Consider the following 21997-nt stretch of genomic DNA (forward strand, 5'->3'; position numbering starts at 1 on the left):
TGTTCCTCGCATTGGTCTTACATAAGTTATATGCAGCAGACCCAGATTAGGGGATACATTTCTATAGATGTGACAAAGCTCAAATGATTATATCAGCAGAGATTGGGAAAGTGCTGTCTAACATGGGAGCAGGACAAACATGTCGGAGTTAAAAGGTGGAGTCAAATAAAGGAAGAAAGCCAGCAAGAAGATGCATTATGGGTTTGTGCAAGTGGGAAAAATAGGTTAGGCCCAGTCTATGGGGGCGGAGTTGAGCACTGGAGAAAGAACCCAGAAGTAGCTAGACCAGGAGGATGGACAGAAAAGGAGCAGAGCTTTGAGCCATTTTGGTATGGGGCTGCCTTCAGTGTGTGCCACCTGGCCACTCAGAGTATGACACCAGCGCTAGCCACAGTTGGCAGTGGAAAGTATTTAGGTAACAGAGGGTGACTTAATACCCAGGGATTGCCTCGGACTATAAACTCATGAGCTGGGAAAGATAATGTGGAGAATTAGGACAAGCAGGATAGGGGAGACCGACATAACTGGGCACCCTAGCCACTACGGAATTACACCAATAATGATTTTTCCCACATTGAGGAGAATCTATTGTGGCATGCCTGTGGTGCAGGAGACCTTTGCCAACCGTAAAACATTATGTGGGAGAAGCCCACTGGGTGTTTTAGACTAGTCATTCTGCCATTGGGACAAGTCCGCTGAAAGTACCACTTTGACTAATACAGCTATCTGGGGGTTGGCTGTGAAGGGCTGCCACAATCCGTTTTCTATGTCCTTCAAACTTTGTCCTGCAACGATCCAGCACAATCCAGGTATATGGTATGCCCATGAAATGTCTGATACTTGGGATATGGCACCAGGTTCTACCTATTTGTCCCATTCCCAAGGCTAATGACACGAACCACAGGACACCACCTCCATCATGAAATCCAGCTTCCACAGACCCATGCCTACATCACATCTTCATCGTCAGAAAGCAAAGGATCAACCACAAACTCATCCCAAACTCAACATCCCAATAGCCACTGCAACATTTCTCGATGCCTGGAAATATGCCGAAGTCGAACCACTACTCAAAAAACTCTCCGCAGACCACAACAATCTTAAAAACTGCTGGTCAATCTGCTTGCTCCCATTCCCTGCCAAGGTACTGGAAAAGACTATCAACAAGAAACTCACGACACCTGGAACAGAACCAGCTACTCAACACCGCCCAATCCAGCAATCACAGCACAGAGACCGCCTTGATTGCAGTCACTGTCTATATCCAAATCCTCCTTGACCGAGGAGAAACGGCAGCTTTGTTCCTCCTCGACCTCTTGCCAGCCTTCAACACCATATCCCACCACACGCTGATCAAAAGACTCCACCACATCGACATCCCAGGGGACGCACTCAGATGGATCACCTCCTTCCTCACTAGTAGAACACAAAGGATCTGCCTACCACCTTTCACCACTGAACACAAGGATTTTGTCTACAGTGTCCCCCAGGGCTCATCTCAGCCCCACGCTCTTCAACACATATGACCCAGTTGGTCAATATCGTCAGATCTCAATCTCAAGATAATATCTTAAGCAAACACCCAACTCATTCTCTTACTCACAAAAACCCCACCACCACCAGGGCCAACTTTCACAGATGTATGACCAGGGTCGCCGACTGGATGAAGGACAACCATCTGAAAATGAACGCGCACAAGACAGAAGTTCTGATCTTCTGCAACAACAGCAACCCATGGATTAGCTCCTAGTGGCTATCAGAGCGAGACCTGCACCCACACGCGTGGACAATACCAGAAATCTCGGAATAATCATTGATAACAAGCTTACCATGAAATCACAGATCCACGTAGTCTCCGCCACATGCTTCCTCACTCTGCGCATGCTACGCAAGATCTTCAAGTGGCTACCCCTACACACGAGACGCACTATGACAAAGGCCCCCCATCACCAGCATACTAGACTATGGCAAAGCTCTCTACGTAGGAATCGCTGCACACCTCCTACAGAGACTTTAAACCATACAGAATGTCGCAGCCAGACTCTACCTCCCCCGACGAACCTATGTCACACCCAACACCTCCGCCAACTCCATTTTCTCTCTGTACAGAAGAGATGCCAATTCAAGCTACTGACCCACACACACAAGGCTCAACACAATCAAGGACCCGACATTAACCACCACCGAACTTCCACCAACCGCTGAGAAGATTACACCCCACCTCCCTATCACTTGCCCACACTCCCCGCATCTACCGAAGCAGAAGTGGACGAGCCTCCCCCACACAGCTCCTGACCATCTCTTCACTTCTGGAATTCCGAAGAGCCCTCACACCCTGGCTGTTCAATTGAGCATTGCCGAGACCTGCAAGCGCCTGGACACCCTAACGGATGATTAGCAGTGCTTTATAAAGCCTGACTGATTGTTTGAAACATGCCAAGAGACTATCTTGATTATCCCTAGAAAAATGAGGTGCTACTGTGGTCTCCATGAAGCGTGCCATGCCTTATGTTATGCCAGTGGAGTTCCTAGCCAATTGAGGTTATAGAATGTACTGTATACTCAACTGCACTTGAAAGTCTCTTCAGCTTCAGACATCCAATGGCTCAAACACTGTATGCACATCATCCAGACCTGGATATCGAACGCCTACCTGAAGCTCACCCCAACCAAGACAGAATTCCTTATATTTACCAAGAACAAAAAATAAGATACAGTATCAACCTGGCTCAACGGAAGAACCTTGATCGCTTTGAACCCAATCTCACATTGAATGCAAAGTCATGGACTCACCCTGGACACCAACTTCACCCTCCCCTCAATCCCTCGCCCCCCTCCAAAAAAAGAGATGGCCTGGTTCCAACTCTCCCTTCTAAAGAAAGTCAAACAGTTTTTTCCAGAAAGTGACTTTGGAACTGCTGTTTAAGACCTTGTACCCTCACATCAAGATGGTAGTAATACCCTACTCCATGACCTCCTAGACTAGACGCTGGAACCCCTGAGGGGCATCCTACACACTGCAGAAAGTCTCATCTAGGGCCTGAAGAAATATTATCTCCATCGTCCCATCCTGATGGAACTCCATTGGCTACTCTTGTCGGCCCGCACCATCTACAAAAACCGCTGCATTTTTTTACAATGTCATCACAACCAGCAACCCTGATTATCTTGCAGATACGTTCACCATCTCTGGTGGTTCTCAGCACACCCGCAGCCAGCACACAATCAGACTGCAGACCAAGTGTAAAGAAAGAAGAAACAAGACACTAGGCCTTTTGCATCTATGCACCCTGGATCTGGAACTACATTCCCATATCTGTCAGGACCTCCCAACACTGCCCCAATTTAGGAAAGAGTTGAAGACTCACCCTTAAAAGAACACTACATCACAATTCATTAAATGTCCATAACCCTGCTTCCTCTCCTACTACTCGTTTAATTTATGATTAGCTTTTTTTTTTACAAGATTGTTTATTAATTTTCTGGTGATAGAACAGTATGACAAAAAACAGAAAACAAGATTTGACATTACAGCATTACATGAAAGAAAATGTGGTGAGAAAGGAAAAAGCATATATAAATGAAAAGTAGATGTTGCGTATATCCCTACTGTCAAGGAGAAGTTCAGCCATGTGCCCCATATCTTCTTGCGTTTCTGGGGATAGACCCTAGATTTATATACAGTTTGTGCCCTGGCGCACCAGTCCATTCCATGTGTCCATTCTTGTAGTGGGGGAGGTGTAGGTGAGCTCCAATGATGAGCTACATCGAATTTGGGGAGAAGTACTAGTGCTACCAAGGTACTTATGGTTTGCGCCCACCTTCATCCATCTTTATGCTGATCTTTGATCATGTACTGTGATCCGCTAGCTTTATGCAAGGTTTGCATTATACAAATACTATATACATACATACTACATCTTATCTCAGATATGTCCCTAAACTTTTGTTGGTCTCTCGACTCCGTTTGCTCCTAGGCTCTGTTCTCTTTCTGTCTCCCTGCCTATTAAACATAGTTCTGTACTCACCGTTGTCTTAATGCTCCATCATCTCGCAGGGTTGATTCTGTGGCGGACAGAAGTCTCTGCAGGGCAGCTCTTGCTTCTTTCCAGGCACCATGGCCAAGTCCCATGAACTTATTGAGCGATGGCTGCAAAACATATAGGTTTAAGACAAATGTGCAGCCTTGGCAAGCAGTAAGTAGCCACACGTGTGGCACAAGCAAAGGTGCACTGAAGTAGGACGAGCTATGTATTAGACTTCTGGAGCAAAGCAGACTTTAGGCCTTTGAGAGCATGATACCATGAAGAACCTTAGCCAGGCGAGGTAGGTAGTGGAGAAATTATACTGCGGCATGCCAGGCATCACACTTGATGTAAGGATAAATACAAGGATCACTTGAGAGAACCACCTAACCGGTCAGTTTTGCAGTTTCAGTGTTACCATTGCTCATGTGTTTCCTGGATTGATGAAATATATGAAGCAGGAGACATTGGTGAAAGGGTTAAAGTCAAAAAATCAAGGAGCACATGGGAAAGTGCAATGGAGTGTGTACAGCAATGAGATTGACAGAAAATCAAGAAGTGCAGGATGGAGAGTAAGTTTCTGAGACAGAACTGCAAGAAACTAAGATCACTGGGAGGTGGTTTGAGCACTAGAAATCAAGGCACCCTTGTGAGGGATGGTGGATGGCGCGTCTCTGGGAACAGAGAAATGGATCATGAAACCAGAGTGCTGCTCAGGAACAGAAATAATTGGAGCGGATGGAAGTATGGAATGTTCGAGCATGTATGAGCCTGCCCCACCAAGCCTAGATGGGCGGGTGCAAATGGAGGTTCTGAGATTCTTGTGGTAGGTAGGGAAATCAGATGAATTTATTCTGACATTTAAAAAAATGAACTGATTTGGAGGTACTATAACTCTTCATGATGAACCTTGAGAAAGTACTGGGCCCCTACAACATAAAAAACCCAAATATTAACACTCCAGACAACAAATCACCAAACCAACAAATCTCAAGCAAGGGATGCTGCTCAGATAGTGTATTTTTGTCAACTGCAAATACTTCTGTGGATTATTTGCCCCAATGTAAACAGCATGGACTTGCAGATCAATGTGCATGAAATAGGACATGGTCTGGCTGACAGAAGAGTATTATCAACAGTACTATCATGTGAATGACTCCACTCCAGCGAGATCAACCTTTTAGTGATACCTGCCTGGAAGCAGCCAAATACCCTACTCATATAGGTAATTTGAATCCAAATGGCTCTGAGTGACTCTTCCCATGTCCTACTCGTATTTAAAAACAGAGATCGAGAGGTGGCTGTCTCTGACCTACCCCTTTTAAAAGGGACTGTACAGTCAAACATTCCTGCGCTCGATAGGCCAGTTCACCTCCAGAATTGGGCACTAACATTTGACACATAGATATAACCCACCTGATCAAAGACATCCTGATGCTTGGAGAGGAATTGCCCTTGGAACAGATGCTTCACTACGCTCAAGTCCAATATGAACTGGCCAATGGCTACGCCAATCCTCCGGCGAGGCTACAAAAAAAAGAGAAAATAGATAGTTAATGTACAGGGTCAGGAACATCCTCTAGAATACAGAAGAGAGGACACAATACAGTGGGTAAGTAAAATTATTCTGAACACTGAACGAGACAGCAATACAGAGAGACTATATTAGCTTTCAGAACATCTATCTATTTTCTCAGTCACTTTCTAATTTCATGGTAGAAGATAGGCTTTCTGCTATGAGTGCCAAAAAACCTATTAGAGTATATGAGCTATATGCAAAAAAGGAAGAAATAGCTAAAAGCAAGGTCCTAAACACAAAAGATTAAGGCTACAAGACAGAGGTGAGGAAACATGTTGCATGACACAGAGGAGTCCACATACAAGCCAGAGGTTGGAAACTATCTTCTAGAACATGGAGAAGTGTGGATGCACGATAAGGAATGGGAAACATCCAGAACACACACTAATGAGAAACTTCATTGAGAAAATGTTATATTCCAGAGCTAGGCCCATGTGGTGAAGCAGCTTATTTCTTACATTGCCCTAGAGAAGAACATTTCAGGTGTGAACTTTTGCACAAATTTCTCTGCAAGTTCCTTGTTTACACATCCAACTTTGCATAACATCATAACGATGCCTTGAACATCATGACCTAGGCCTCTCTACGCACCAAGTACAAAAGTCGTCCTATTTTCACCCACGGGGCGACAGGGCTATCTACATAGCCATAACATCTAATGTGCACATCGCGAAGGCTGCTTTTTACTATAATATAATATAATAGGCATCCCGATAGATTGGGAGAGGAGGAACTTCTGCTGAAACTGAAGGTCCGTGCATGCTGAGAATCCACCATGCACCGGTCTGACATTCCGCGAGGGGTGTCCAACTTAAGACAAAGACGGGGTCCTTCACTCTATCCGATCAGATAATGGGGTTGGATCGTCCCTTAGGGGGATTCTTGGCTCTAAACCCATACACACTCCAGGTTCACTCAGAGTAGGGTTTGCATCGTAGGAGTACGTTAGATTAACGTATTTTATATATATGCCTGCATCTATTCATTGCTTCAGCACCATGGTAGAAATGTATCTAATGTTCAGTCTTTCAGTGCTTGTAATCATGTTAATCTGCTTCTAACTACTAAGCATTGCAGTACATGTATTTTATACAAGAATAATATTGGTTCAATAAATATTATTGAAAATGTCCCACTGTGTATTCTCAGTATATTTCTCTGAGAATAAGTGAGCATGAGTGACTGAGCGAAAGGTTCTGTACTGTTTCCACGATCCCCGAGGGGTCAGGGTTGTCATGTTCAGTGATTGCCAGAAACCATTCGCTCCCTGGAAAGCTGGGGGACTTACAGTGGCACTGTGAGCTAGCTGGTCAATAGGCCAACATATCCTGCAGGGGTGTCTGGAATCAGTCTTGACACCAAGCCCTTAATTTATGTTGTCCAAACAATGAGCAGAACCTACGGATAAGTAGGAACTACACGATAAACCCAGTAACTGTGTATCCTAGTTGACATCAAATCTTGAGGAGCTTATCCTCAAGCAAACTGTATTGGGACCTAACCATTCTACCAGACACACTCTGGATGTTATCGTCCCCCTCCTTAAAATACATTAGTCACTAGCAACTCCCAAGTGGACTACCATGTCACTGCTTTGAAGATCAATCTTCCAGCCAAAAGAAAAATCTCAAAGAAAACCTACAACAAAAGCACACATAGATAAAGGAATAAACTGGTGCTCCCAATATTGAATGAGAACCTCCCAAAAACTCGAACAAGCAAACTACAAAAAAGTTGCTGCGATCTACAGCTGGCTTTCCACTAGTTTGGATAACAAAATACAACTGAAGAACTCAAGCAAGACCCAACTCACGAAAAGTGTGACATGGGGCTACTAGAATATCAAAGAAATAAGAAAAACTGAGAATCCTACAACACAGATGGAGGAATTTATGAGATGGAAAAGATAAAACATTACTGTGTTACTATCACAGAGCCTACAGAGTACCAATCAGATCTACAACAAGATAACACTACTCCGTACGTATAATGGATGCAGACTGCCCATCAAAGAACTACACAAGGTCCTGGTGGTATTCCACAATCTCGACTGGTACATCTCAGAGACCTCACATTCTAAAGCCTACTGCAATTAAATCCCTAAAGGGTTAATCTCATAACTGAAAAAGTAGAGGACCACATTTAGCAAAAGAAAAACAGCCAACATTCCTCCGCCAACTGAGACATCCACAAAGACACAGTCAATCAACCAGCTCTTGTCACCTACAACTAACTCACTCTCGGAGGGGGAATTCTGCAGCCTTATAAAGACCGATTATCAGGATCGCCAACAGACACTGCTCCCACAAAAGTCTTTAAAACTATTCTTCTGACAACCTATGCTGGGAAATCGATAAGAATATTTGACAAATAATCCTTAGAACAAGGGTCCATCTCATCTGAGTTGAAGACAATTTTTGAAAAAGACGACACTTGACTCAATCAAGGAAACCTCAGGCCAATTCCTAGTAAAACTGATTGAAAGAGTGGTCTTTACTCTTACTCTTACTCTCAAATGCCACTGAAGAGAAAAACCTATTGTAGGATCAACAATGTGGCTTAAGACCTTGCAGAAGCACCTATTCAGCAATCAAATGCTTATGGAACAACCTAAATTTAACTGTCGTCAAGAATGGAGTGACTGCCCCAGTAGTATTGCACTTCTCAACAGCCATCACCACATGCAACTACTCAGACTGCAACATCTCAATGAACACGACAACACACTAAAATGTATTACACACTACCTCAAAGACAGAACAAAGTCTGCCACTTTTAAAATCAGCTACTCACACTCTGCACTGTGGCATCTTGAGGGACACCCTTTCTATCCTCTTTTATACATTATCTACCTATCAGAACTTTCTATACCATGAAAACACAGAGAAGAATGTTCCTGTACCTCAGATACCAACAAAATCCACAAGCTAGCCTCACCCTTGAGATCTCCAAAGTCAGCTAATGTCAACAACTGACATCTAGGGGTCCTTAACCTCCTGACAAACAAACTACATTCCAGGGGGAAGAGGATCCATAGCCCGGCACCAACTAACAGAATTGAGGTGTCCGAAAGGAAGGATTAGATCTCAACACAGCTGATGATATATTTTGGGGGATAATTTTAATTTTAAAGTGAACCTATTAAATGTGGGATTGAGCTTTGACCAATAAAACCAAAGCGTTTAAATCAAAGGTTCAAGTAATTGTAATGCCTTGAGAAAGAGGACATTTCTCAAACCATGTGCTTGCTGTTTTATTTTTTACTCTCTTTAACTTTGTGGTTTTATGATGAAATGAAGACATCTACACAGATTCTGCAATAAAGAACAGTATTGGAATACTATAAAGAATTCTGGTGAAGCATATGATTTCATTTGTGTTGGACCTCCTGATGAACACTAAAGTACAAATAATCAACAGCACCACACAAGAGGTCTCCTGTGTCTACAAACAAGGGAACGTATGACAACAGTTGTGCAGGCCCTTACCTACAGCCAAGCAATTCATGTTGAAGCCACTCAGCATAGTTCATAAAACATCCCAGGGGAAATGACCATCATAACTAAAGTTGAACTTAAAACAATATTCACAGAACAGGACACTGCTCAAGATTAGCATGTCAGTTCATGCTAAGCTCAGGATCAGCACCATGGATCACCCTTACAAAAAGTAATCCATAGAAGACACCACGTTTTCCTTCAAAACAGCAAAACTCAGGAATTTCTTGCTAGCAAAAGACCAAGTATTCAGGGGCACTTCAAATTCAGACGAGAAGTGAAAACCTAACTTTTTCCAAGATAATCCCCTATGTTGGTGGTACTGCCAAACAGTCTGACCTCCTGTTTACTGCTACCATGTGTATCACTTACAGCAGTCAGAACTGGGTGATGACATTATAACAGATACAAATAACTCGTCGTAACAAAAGGCACCCTGCCCTCCCTCAACAACAGCTACGTCTTCCAAGTGGTTGTTTTTTAAACCTTTAATTATCAATTTTGTACATAGAACATACGGTTCACAGAGGCATAGACGTAAAATCCTTCACTACACAAAAGCAAAGATTTCAGCGGCGGACTGTAAATGTTGCACCTCAATCAAAAATATCAAAGTGAATGTCCTGTGTACAATTCTTACGGCGTTTGCCGCTGTTGAGTGCCACTGAGAACCAGAGCCAGCATTTTTTCAACATTAGGAAGGTGCATCAGGATAGAACTCCATGTTCCATTTGATTATTCCATCATCTTTTATTGATCATGTATAGCATACAAGATAAAATCCAGCCAACGCCTTTTGTTCCATGTTACAAAGACACTTCATCAGGGCAGAAAATAATCACATAAAAGATTATATAAATAGGCACATATGTGGTATGTGGAGGTGGGTGTGGGTGTTGGTCCTATCTCTTACGGGCACTAGATGGAGTCCCATTGGGGGGTCTTGTTGCTGAAGACCAGTACTTCCATCTTCTCGGAGTTGAGCTGCAGGTAGTTGGTTCGCATTCAGTCTGCTACTATGTTCATGCAGTTGGTGAGGTTGGTTCTAGTGGCGGTTGTCTGGTTTGTCAGAGAGAGGAGGAGTTGGGTGATGTCAGCGGAGATGTCTTGTGAACGGATGATGTTGGCAAGCAGTGTCATGTATATGTCGAAGGCGGTGGGGCTGAGGGACGATCCCTGTGGGCCATGCACAGCAAATTATCCTGCATATTGCATCACTCATGACATGCTCTATACACCTGGATGTAGGAGACCCTAATTAACACTCCTATAACATCCAACAGCCTTTTTTTAATGCTAACAGTGACCCAGTTATTAAAATATAATTTACCCTCGGGTACTGGGACCCCTGTATAGCTTTTAAGTTTTCACCTTCACGTCACTACACTGCACACTCAGAAACATACCTGCTCCGCTGTATTCAGGCGTCAAAGCACCCCCGGGACACACTCTGTCACTGGGTGGGCCCGATGATGAAGCATGCCACCAACCAGGTTGGTGGGTGAGGGCTTCATGAACAAACAAAAGGGTTTGTACCCTGTCTTACAGTCTTGAGTCTATGTAAATTCACAAATAGGCTAATCCTTTTTGATCTCACATGCTCTATATAACGACATTGATAACATCACTGCAACGACTGAAATTATATCATTGATGACAAGACTGTGCATGGCTGGGGTGTAAGATAAAGTTACTGAAAACTAGTGAATTTTAGTGGTTTCTTGAGTTTAAACGTTACACGGTCACTAACATTTTCACCCAGCTATAATGTCACTAACCTCGGTTTTGTCAGTGTGTGTATAGAGATAGATAGATATCAGGAAGCATTGTGCCAACTTTCTGATGTGAAATTCTATGAAAAGACCACCAAGAAGGGAGATCATCAGAGTATCATAGATTACCATCAACGCCAGGTCAGCCTATCGTATCGTCCCAGGGAAGCTTCATGGAAGATTTATCTTTCTACAGTCTGAGCGAATTTGTAACTGGACTTACATCGTATATAAGAGACACAAGAATTTTTACAACATATAGAAAAGATCAAATGGGAATCGGACTTTCATTAATGGTCTTCGATATCTCCAGTCGCTATAGTTGTATTGCACATCAAGATAGCCTGGCAGCTATACAATATTTTCAGAGGAGTCACCCTCCGAGATACACTGAACACAACACTATGTTGCTAGAAATGATAGAGTTTTGTCTGAATAACAATAAGTTTCTGTATCAAGATCAGCACTACAGACAAATCTCCGGTCTGGCCATGGGGACCTGCTTCGCCCCCAGCTACGCACATTTATTCGTGGGCTGGTGGGAAAGCAGGTGGCCTGGCCCAAAACCAACAGCGTATGGACAGCCAGGATAGTCACATGGCACAGGTACAGCAATGACCTCTTTTTAATTTGGAGAGGATCTGTTGAGTCAGCACAGGCATACATGGAAGTTTTAAACACAAATTAGATCAATCTTGAATTTATTGGAGGAATCAGTTCTACCTCAGTGAAATTTTTAGATCTGGAGGTGTTTGTATTGGGAAATACTCTATGTACAAAACTCTAGAGAAAGCCCACGGTGGGAAATTCTATACTCCATGCCATTAGTAGCCACCCACGTAGTTTGGTAAACAGCATTCCGTATGGAGAGCCTCTGAGGATCAAAAGAAACACCACCAAAGACCGTGATTTTCAGAGGGCGGCCCAGGATAGTCTGACTAGATTTGGCTATCAGGGCTATGATGAATAGACACTACAACAAGCATACAGAAAGGCCAACATAACACCTAGAATAAAATTGCTGAAAGATAAACCCAGGGTCTTCAAAGAGACAGGCAAATTTAGTTTGGTCACCACCTTCTCAGAGGATGCCAACCAGTTGGAAACATTATAAGAAAGAATTGGCATACACTAAAAACCGATGCAGTTATAGGACATGATATACCTCTAAGAACTATGATCACCTTCAGGAAGGCAAGGTCTCTGAGGGATAACTTGGTGAGCAGCCATTACATTAAGGAAAATGCAGGTTCTATTAGACAAGATTTACATGGCTTCTTCCCGTGTGGGAAGTGTAAGTCCTGTTCAAATAGTAAGAGAACCATTTCCTACATAGTGCCAGGACTAAGAAAACCCAAACGGATTAACAAATTCCTTACATGCAGTACACTGTCTATTGTCCAATTTGCCTAGGTGGGCTCAAATATATGGGAAGCACCATCCATCCCATGAAAATCTGCATATTGGAACACATGAGGGCAATTGTAAAGAAAGATGCAACCTATCTGTTGCGAGACATTTCAGCACACACCATGACAGCAACAGGGACCTTCTGACTTACTTCTGTCTAAACCATGTAACAATCAATCCCAGAGGAGGCGACAGAATTTTGAGACTCAGAAGGCTAGAATCACGATACATCATTGACTTGCAGACTAAGGTTACGCAAGGGATGAATAGTAATGAAGAGTTATCAGCCCATCTATGGGAAGGTTGCTAGGTGTATGGTGTTTACTCAACAGAGACTCTCTCTCAGATCGATCATTACTCACTCAATCAATTTTCTCCAAGTATATGCAATTGTTTGTTCTTTAATTCAACATTTTTAAATTTCTCCTCTTTTCCTTTCCCTAGGTACTGTTATTCTTGTGCACTCTGTTTAGGATACAGAAGAGGCTCCTTAAGTTAAAAAAAAAGAAAATAAGTAGAAACTGACTACCACCTGTAAGGTGTGTACGGTAGACACAGATGAATTTATACAAGTTTGAGGGAGAGAAAAGCCCATCCAGGGAACAATTGTGGTAGTTGTCTTATCAGAGTGACTCTGCTAATTGGTTATGGCACTGTGCAAAATATTATGTATAAACATGAGAGCACTTCTAGAATAAGATCGTGCAATTATGGCACAGCTGTCTAAGAGGTGGAGTCCTTCTTCCAGGTTTATGTCCCATTCAGGGCAGAATTATGTAGAATATTCACTGCTACCACAAATTATTGTATCTGAAAATGGATCACAGTTGCAATATGAATTATATACATGAATTATATTGATAATTGTATATGAATAATTTTACACTAATTGTGAAAACGGGTCAGTCTCAGTATTGAATACCAAGCCAAGATGGCGCTGACAGTTTCTTCGAATGAGTCCTTTTTCTATTTTCACTCTAAGATCTCAAATAGTGACTGTTTCCCATGTGCCTGATACTGATGAAGGCGACTGCCGAAACGCGTCTGTTTGCTGCGGAGTTCAATAAAAATACCTTACGAACTTACCTCCGTGAGTGCATCGGTTTGTGCGTATTGGGTACCTAATCACGGAGTGTCTATATATACATTTTTTCCCCCCAATTATTAATGGATACCATAAGGAAGCAAACATAACCGATATATGAAGGATGACGGTAACCCAGCTCATCTCCGTCTTTCACATCTCATAGTGTAGCGCACTATAAAACGTAAAATGTGTGTCCATCTCTCATTCATCTTACCACTAAGCACTGTATCCCGCGACAAGACAAATGCACCTCTTGCCACTCACACAAAACCATTTCCCACACAGGCTCAAAACAAAGACATCCGTCTTCCAAATGGTGTAACATGCTACCAGAGTAGGTAAATGCTTTTGAACCCCATAATAGTAGTATGCGTGAGATATATTATATATTTATACTGGCGCGCGCGCACACACACACACACACACACACACACACACACACACACACATTTGTATCTTTATATTTATACAGAGCATTATACCGAAAGGTGTCAAAGCACTAGTACTGGTGAGCAGAAAACTACAAAGAAAAGAGACCAGAAATACTATCATCACTGGAAGGAGAAAAGCCATGTTTCCCAATGTGGGTGGGCATCATATTCCACAGCTTAGCAGCTGCGACTGAGAAAAAGAGACCACACACCTAATTTTCCGAAATCTAGGTATTATCACCTTTCTTAGAGAAGATGACCGTAGCTGTCTCTTCGGGATGTATGTACCAGAGAAAAGCAGTTCTCAGGGGGTAACAAAGGACTTTAAAGGCCATTCGCTTCCTGACTGACAGCCAGTGAAGGAAACGGATACTCTCCCTGACTGACAAATGTCGGACTACCTCCAAAACTAGTCAAGCTGCTGCATTCTAAATGACCTGGAGTCTATTCAGTGGGGCCTTGTTAATCTCCAAGTACAGAGCCTTGCAATAGGTAAGGTGCAATGCAATTAGCGCAATAAGAACTGCACTTCTAAGTTCAAATGATACGAAGGAGAAAAACTTTCTAGTTTGAATAATGAAGAAGCAAGAACTTGCAGCCCTCTTAACCGGAGTGTCAAAAGTAAGGGTATTGTCAAAGATCACCCAAAGGTTTTCCACTGAGACAACCGGAGGGGTAGAGGGCATCATATCTCTGGCCATCAAAGTTCTGACCATATAGACATCTGTCCCAAAAAGATCAAAATCTCTTTTCAGCATCAAGTTTCTGCCAATTCCGTTTTATCCAGATGTTTATTTCAGTCATACAACTTTTGAACTTTTCTGCAATCAGCAGCATGTAATCTACTATGGAAACAATGATTTGGGTGTCCTCTGCACAGAACACCACCTGAAAACCAAATGACCGCTTCAGCTTGGCTAAAGGTGCGACATATACATTAAACAGGGTGGGTCCCGGGGAAGAACCCTGCGGAACACCACAAGAAAGCTGGAATGGTTCAGCCCTATTTTTTTTATTTTTATTTAGGGGGTTTTGTAAAGCGCATGGTGACGCAACAACGGCGTGTCCCCGCGCTAAGGAGCTACTTTATTACTGGACCATACAGAAACGGCGCATCAACTAAGGAATAGAGCAGTTTTGAGCTTAGCTCTAAAAATGGATTCAGATGGCTCGAGTCGTAACACCATGGGCAGTTTATTCCATCTAGCGGCTGCAAGGCATCTGAAAGATCTTCCCCCCATCCGTGCTCTGGACACCTTAGGGACAACCAGGAGTCCAGAGCCAGAAGATCTCAGGGAACGGGGAGGCTCATAAGGTGTCAAAAGTCCTTGTAGAGGGAAAGGGGATCTCCCATTAATGATCCGATGGCACGCGCAAAGTGCTTTAAATTCTACCCTGCTTCTGACCGGGAGCCAGTGCAAGGACCGGAGAGCCGCTGCAGAAGCAGCTCTTCTGGGTAGTCTAAGCACCAATCGGGCAGCGGCGTTCTGTAGGACCTGTAAGCGGCTAAGGTTCTTCTCCAGGGTGCCTAAATAGAGAAGGTTGCCATAGTCCATCCTTGATGTGACTAGTGCATGTACCAAGGTCTGTCGGGCTCTCACAGGCAAGAACTTCAGCGTCTTTCTAAGGCTTTTAAGGATCCCAAAGCATAGTCCGACCACCTGGTTGATCTGAGGGCCAAAGGTGAGGGCGGCATCAAACCAGATGCCCAGATTCCTCGCTTTTTGGCACGGAATGGGTGTTGGGCCCAGGGAAGATGGCCACCATGCCGACGTCCACGCAGACTGGCAGCCCCCCACGACCAGCACCTCGGTCTTGCCCCCGTTGAGCTTGAGGCAATTGGCGGACATCCAGGCAGCAAGGTCTTGCATGCATGCTCTGAAGGTGTCCGCCGAAAGACCGGGTGCGCGTGATAGGGAGATAACCAACTGCGTGTCGTCGGCATACGACACCAAGCTGAGGCCGTGACTCTCTACTAAGGTGGCAATCGGAGCGACATAAAGATTGAAGAGTGTTGGACTCAGGGACGAGCCCTGCGGCCCCCCCTGGTCCAAAGAAATTTGCTCCGAGTAGTAGTCACCCTGCCTCACTTGGAAACCCCGGCCAGTGAGAAATGAATAAATCCATTTCAACGCTGCCCCTTTCACCCCGACCTTGTCCAGATACTGTAGCAAGATGGAGTGTGCTACAGTGTCGAACGCGGCGCTAAGGTCTAATAAAATTAGCGCCATTGTTTGTCCCTCGTCGGCACCCTGCCTGAGGGCTTCGGTAGCCCTCAGAAGGGCGGACTCCGTCGAATGACGGGGCCGAAACCCGAATTGGGTAGGATGAAGATGGTTGCCTTCCTCCACATATGTCATTAGCTGTTTATTTGCCACCTTCTCCGCTACCTTGGAGAGATAGGGCAGCAAGGAGATGGGGCGTAGATTGTCCAAGTTCTCGAAGCTAATGTTGGGCTTCTTGCGGAGGGGAAGCACCACAGCCTGTTTCCAATCCTCAGGTATTGAACTGGATCGGAAGGAAACATCTAGCACATGCCTGATGTAGGGTTCCAGGGTCTCCAGACTGTCACTCAATCTTTTAGGGGGTGCGGGATCTCGAGGAGAGCCAGATTTAACAGACCTACAGATTTTAATTAGCTCTTCCGGTAAAGGGGTGATAAAGTTAAGTAACCGATTACGATCATCTTCCTCTGCTGCTAGATCTGTTGGCTCTTCTGCTGCATGAGGTATTTCAGGGAAGGCGGCGTAGATTTTAGACACTTTATCTCCAAAATAAGTAGCGATGCGATTGCATGCTGCTACTGAGTGATCTTTATCTAGACTTGCCGTTTTAGGGGTGGCTAGAGACTTGTATATGCTAAACAGTTCCTTAGCGGAATTCTCTGCCCTCTGGATTCTGTCTGCATAGTATGTGGCTTTTTCAATGCGGATTCTGTTATGATAGATGCGTCTCTTGATATGGTAGACTTCTTTCATCGAGTCCTCATATGCCACTCTCCATTGTCTCTCTGCCCTCTTGCAGTCCCTTTTGGCGAGACGCAATGCCTCGCTGAACCAGGGAGCGGTTATCTGTCTGTGGGCACCTTTTTTTGGCCGACCCAATGGGGCTGTACAGTCCAGAGCGGCTATAATACGATCATTAAGCAATTTGTTTGCTGTTGTCACATCCTTGCCTCCTGGAGGCCCTTCCGCAATGAGAGCCCTATTAAACTCTGGCAAGGAAAATGTTGCCCACCTTCGGCGAGGGTAATTGAGAGGGGCGGAAGCATGAGCTTTGTATTTAGGCAGGTGAATGACAAACGGGACAAGGAAGTGATCTGTCCAGGGCAGGGGCTCTGGGGGTGCAGCCAGGACATCCTCCCAGTTAGCAAATATAGGATCTAACAAATGCCCACGGTTATGTGTGGGAAGTTGACCCTTGAGCTCTAGCTGTAAGGTATTCAATTCCTGAAATTTCCACAACTAACGGTGTGGGTCCAGTTAGTCAAAAAGGACTCCAAAAGGGTTAAAGTGGTATCTCGCAACCCCACTTGACAGTCCTTGCACCAAGAGTGGAGGAGACACCGTATCAAATGCTGCGGACGGGTCCAACATTACTAGAATGGCTGAGCATCCTTGATCCACCTGGCAACAACTGGAATTTGCAACAGCATGAAGTGGCCCCGTTCTGTAAGCTGGCTGCTACACTGGCTCCTGAATCTGCAGTTTGTTTTCCCCGTCCAAGGTATTGGTACGGCACCAGCCCACCTCCAGAGGGAAAGTTCGGCAAGGACCGCTGCCAGCGGCAGCTCGTGCCTTCACGGGAAGTGTTGGTTCACTGTAATCAGCTCACGACACGGCGGACTTGCGCGCCAGGGGTTGGAACGTATGTGGGGACCCAAGGAGACTTCGGGACTTTAAAGAAACCAGACACAACGCACCTTGCCCTGCATGACACCAGTGTCACAAGGACTTATTTTCATCGAGTTTCCCCACGTACCACCTGCCCAGTTATGATGTATCCTGGGAGCTGTAGTACCTACCGTGTTGTAGCAGGTGGACATTCACGTGGTTGGGGAGGTGTGTGCTCCGTACTACGGGAGAACTGCAGGACTATTTAAATGCGAAGGCGTGGTCGTGTTCTAGGTTAGCATCGGCATCCGACGAAGGCTCCAAGGCCGAAATGCATTATGCCTATACTGCTGTCCAATAAAAGCTTCTCCCTGGGCTCCCCGTGTGGCCTCTTCCTTCTGCTTGTTGGAGATCGTTTTTCTCTCTCAACACAATGCTGCCCCTAATCCAAAAAGCACGCTGTAGACACAGATGTTGAAAAAGCGGTATTAATTTTCGGCTTATGTCAAGACCCAACCCCACGATCACAAGAGAGCGAACACACACACACACACACACCCACCCACCCACACACACACACACACCTTTAATTTTAACATACGTGTTTCAACAGAGATGCCTTTTTCAATGTTCCTCAATTAAATGCAACTTGTAGCGCACAAAATTCCTCTAATTTTAAAATAACTCCCATTTCAATTGGCTGCCTAAGACAGTGAACAGAGCTGTGCTCTGTGTTTTCTTTGAGCAGTGCATATGGTAGCACCTGCTGAGAGTTCGGCACCTTTAGTGGAATTGAAGCAGTGTGTGTTAAAAGGAAGTGCCTGAACTGCCACATGGAAATGAAGTCTGCGCCTCTGGCTGAGTTACTGAACTCAAGGATGATTTGTTACTGAAATGGGCCCCTGCAGGTATGAAATTTAAGTTGTGGCAAGCAAGTTAGGTCAATGTACGCAATATAAAGTGACCGTACAATGCCAGAGCACGCTACAAGTTGCATTTAATTGAGAAACATTGAAAAAGGCATCTCTGCAGAAATGCGTATGTTTTAACTAAAGCAGCAATCAACATGCCCCGTGATTTTTGAGCAGTGTATATACACACTACTGGCAGTCGCCAGTAGGTAGTTATGTTAGGACCTAGTTTCCATAGGAAAAGTGTTTTTTTATTTGCCAATAAAAACTTTGGCGCGGTTTGACAAATCTTGACCAAATTTTCAAAACTAATGGGAAGGTCGCCTCAGCTGCTGTCTTGAAAATGTCTTGAAGGATCCGTCAAGCAGGGGCCGAGAAAAAGGGAGGGTCCCAAAACACTTTTTCTCCAAGGTTAATTTCCATAGGAAACTTTTGACACGCTACAGCCCAAACTGTTTTTTTTTAAATGGTGTAAATTTGTTCGGTAGTTCCTGAGAAATTTAAAGAGTTCACATGTATATATATATTCTCTCTCTAAATACAACAAGCACCAGATCTCTGCAAGCTATTCGTGTAAATTCGGACAAAACAATGCAGTTGCCCAACTATTTTCAAGACTCAATACATTGTTTTTTATGGTTTACAAATGTTCATAACAGCTGCATATATCACATCAACCATAGAAAGAAGATCGAAAAGACATACATTTGAGCAGGTTACGAGTTCAAGGACCACACAAAGTTTTGACATGTATGGTGGTTGCGGGGAGTTGTAAAAGGCCATCTCTCTAAACTGCGAAGTCCTACCATACGTTGTTCATTTAGCACATGGAACATAAAAAAAAAAAACTTCCTTCCAACCCTCCTCCCCTGGAGTGTCCTCTTACCCATACTATAAGAAGAAACAAATAAGGATGCAAAAATATGAAAGTATGGGGGGGTGGAGATTTCCTATAGCTCGACACCCAGGACATATTGTTTTGGGTCAAGGACAACAAGTATTCATATTAATTTTTCCTTGAGACAAGGAGGCCCAACCCCCTGCAGCACAAACCCTTTGGCTGCCAGTTTACAGTATCACATTGCGGAGCAGGGAAAGGAATTGTCAGCAGTTGAAGCAATATTTGGGTCCATATGTTAATGCGGTTTCGAACTTGTATTTAAGGTTCATTAATGCAAAGCCATTTTATTATTAGGGCGAGCGCTCTAAATAAATAAATGTCAGACTGCACCGCTAACAGTGGTTCCATTAAAAAAAAAAAAGTGTACACACATTTGCAAAACCTATCAAAGTAAGACTAAAAATAATGCTCCCAGAATGCTCTCTGATTAAATGCAGATATTTGCACAAGCTTGAATGCGCAATTGAGGATTCTTTGCTTTAAAAAAATGTTCACAAAAAAAACGCAACTAGGAAAAACATGTTTTGCTAAACTACTGTGTTTTATATTTTGTTTTCAAATTATTAGAGTTGATACGAAAGCATGCATGCTGCTATTTTTATCTCATACACGCATTTAAAAAGAGTTGCTTTATAAAGTGCGCATGGAGACTGGAGTTAACACACAGTTTTACGGCGCGAATTTACTGACACAAATAAGATGCCATGATTGTCATCTCTATTTTCACTTTTTATTTTTTTATTTAGAGCGGTGCTCCTCTAAACCTGAGCTGCAGCCAGGTGGTGTGAAGCGCAACAACCACAACTAATGGGTGAGTGGTTTGAATTAATGCAAACCCGCGAAAGATAGGATTTAGACATATTGGGAAAACGAAAGGATGTAATATATCAATAAGGACACCTTTCTTTGAATGCAACATAATGCTGTCATTTGTTGTTTGTTTTTACATGTTGCTCCTGTGGGTGTCGTGTCCCCAACATGATGCGGTAATAGTATGTGGTTGAACATACAACCTGAACATTGCAGGTGATATCTTTATTTCTCACTTACAAAAGCAGTAGTTAATTTACAACGGGTCCTGAAGAAGGCATTGAAACTATTTCATTGATATGCTGAAACATGTCGACCACTACTAACCACAGATATTATGTCAAATCTATGTTTGCACTTGGCTTTTAAATTTGGGAGACTGGGAGATAACAATAAACTATTAACATCTACTCAGCCTATCCAATTTTAGTTTTTCCTCCACTAATCACTTTTCACTTACCTTCACACTGCTTTTTGTGTAGCCACATTAACACTGAGAATTCTTCTGATAACCTCCCTCTACTGACACATTTTATGCATATTTACAAACAGTCATGGTAACATCTGGCAGGCCGTTTTGTTTTGCCTCCTGGGCAAAGAGTACCCAAATGATGTAAAAGAGGGCGGTACAGTGTGGCTATGGGAATTTTTCCCTTTGCTCTTGAGTCTTAACTCATTAATTATCACACTCAGTTACACGGTTTGTTCCCACTGTGTTATATGTATGGTGTTGGTGTCTGTATCCACAGTTGAGTGACAGATATGTTTTGACCTCTAGGTACTCTTCGTGTTAAGAGTTTTATGGATTGGGGCATGTACCTAGTGTGGGTCACTAAACTCACCCTTGGACCCTCTGATTAATTGGTTTGGTTTATGAATGTAGTGGGTAACCAGTTTTTGGATGAGTGCAGGACCCCTCCCGTGCATAGCACGATGAGCCAGATTGAGTGCTTTAAATTTTATTCTTGCCTGAACAGGGAGCCGGTGAAGCTCCTTCAGTCTGGGTGTAATTGACTGGCGTCTGGGTATGTTCAGTAGTAACCGAGCTGCTGAGTTTTGGACGACTTGCAGACGGTTAACTACATATTTCGGGGATCCCAGGAAGAGGGAGTTGCCGTAGTCCAGCCTTGAGACCACTAAGGCCTGGACCACCGTTTGTTTACCATCTTCGGGGAGTAAGGGCATAATCTTTCTGAGCATGCGTAATATCCCGAAGCAGGTGCTGGAGAGCTTTTTAGCCTGTGTCTCCATTGTGAGATTTTTATCTAGCCACATGCCCAGATTTTTTATGGCCGGTTTGGATGACGGAGGTGGTCCCCAGCTAACAGGCCATAGGATATTAACGTGGGGATTCAAGTTGTTGCCCAGAATCATTAGCTCCGTTTTGTCCCCGTTCAGCTTAAGTTTACAATCAAGCATCCATGATCCAATTCTCTCGAGGCACGGGATGAGCTGTCAGAGATCAGAATTCAGGGTGTCTGAGATAGAAAAGACTAGTTGCGTATCATCCGCGTAGGACACGACGGAGATACCAAATTCTTGGATGATCAGAGCTAGGGGGCTGAGATAAATATTAAAAAGGGTAGGGCTCAGGGAAGAGTCCTGAGGTACAGCCCAGAGAGCCGGGAAGGGGTCAGACTTGAACCCACCTTCCACACATTGGAAGGATCTGTCCCTTAAGAAGGAGGCCACCCATTCTTTCGCTGTACCTTTTATGCCCACTTCTTCCATTCTTTGTATT

The 21997-nt window shown here is 44.0% G+C and overlaps 1 protein-coding gene across 1 annotated transcript in view; it reads right to left on the minus strand.

Moving 5' to 3' along the window:
* Positions 1-21997, minus strand: part of FAH (fumarylacetoacetate hydrolase) — a 183846-nt gene that overhangs the window by 109425 nt on the left and 52424 nt on the right. The window contains exons 2-3 of the mRNA XM_078682934.1: positions 5442-5552; positions 4029-4150 (exon numbers count right to left, since the gene is read on the minus strand). Of these exons, the coding sequence (XP_078539060.1) occupies positions 4029-4150; positions 5442-5552 (233 nt within the window). The remainder of the gene's footprint in view (positions 1-4028; positions 4151-5441; positions 5553-21997) is intronic.

The sequence above is a fragment of the Lissotriton helveticus genome, chromosome 3_1 (genome assembly GCF_964261635.1).
Source record: "Lissotriton helveticus chromosome 3_1, aLisHel1.1, whole genome shotgun sequence".
NCBI lineage: Eukaryota > Metazoa > Chordata > Amphibia > Caudata > Salamandridae > Lissotriton > Lissotriton helveticus.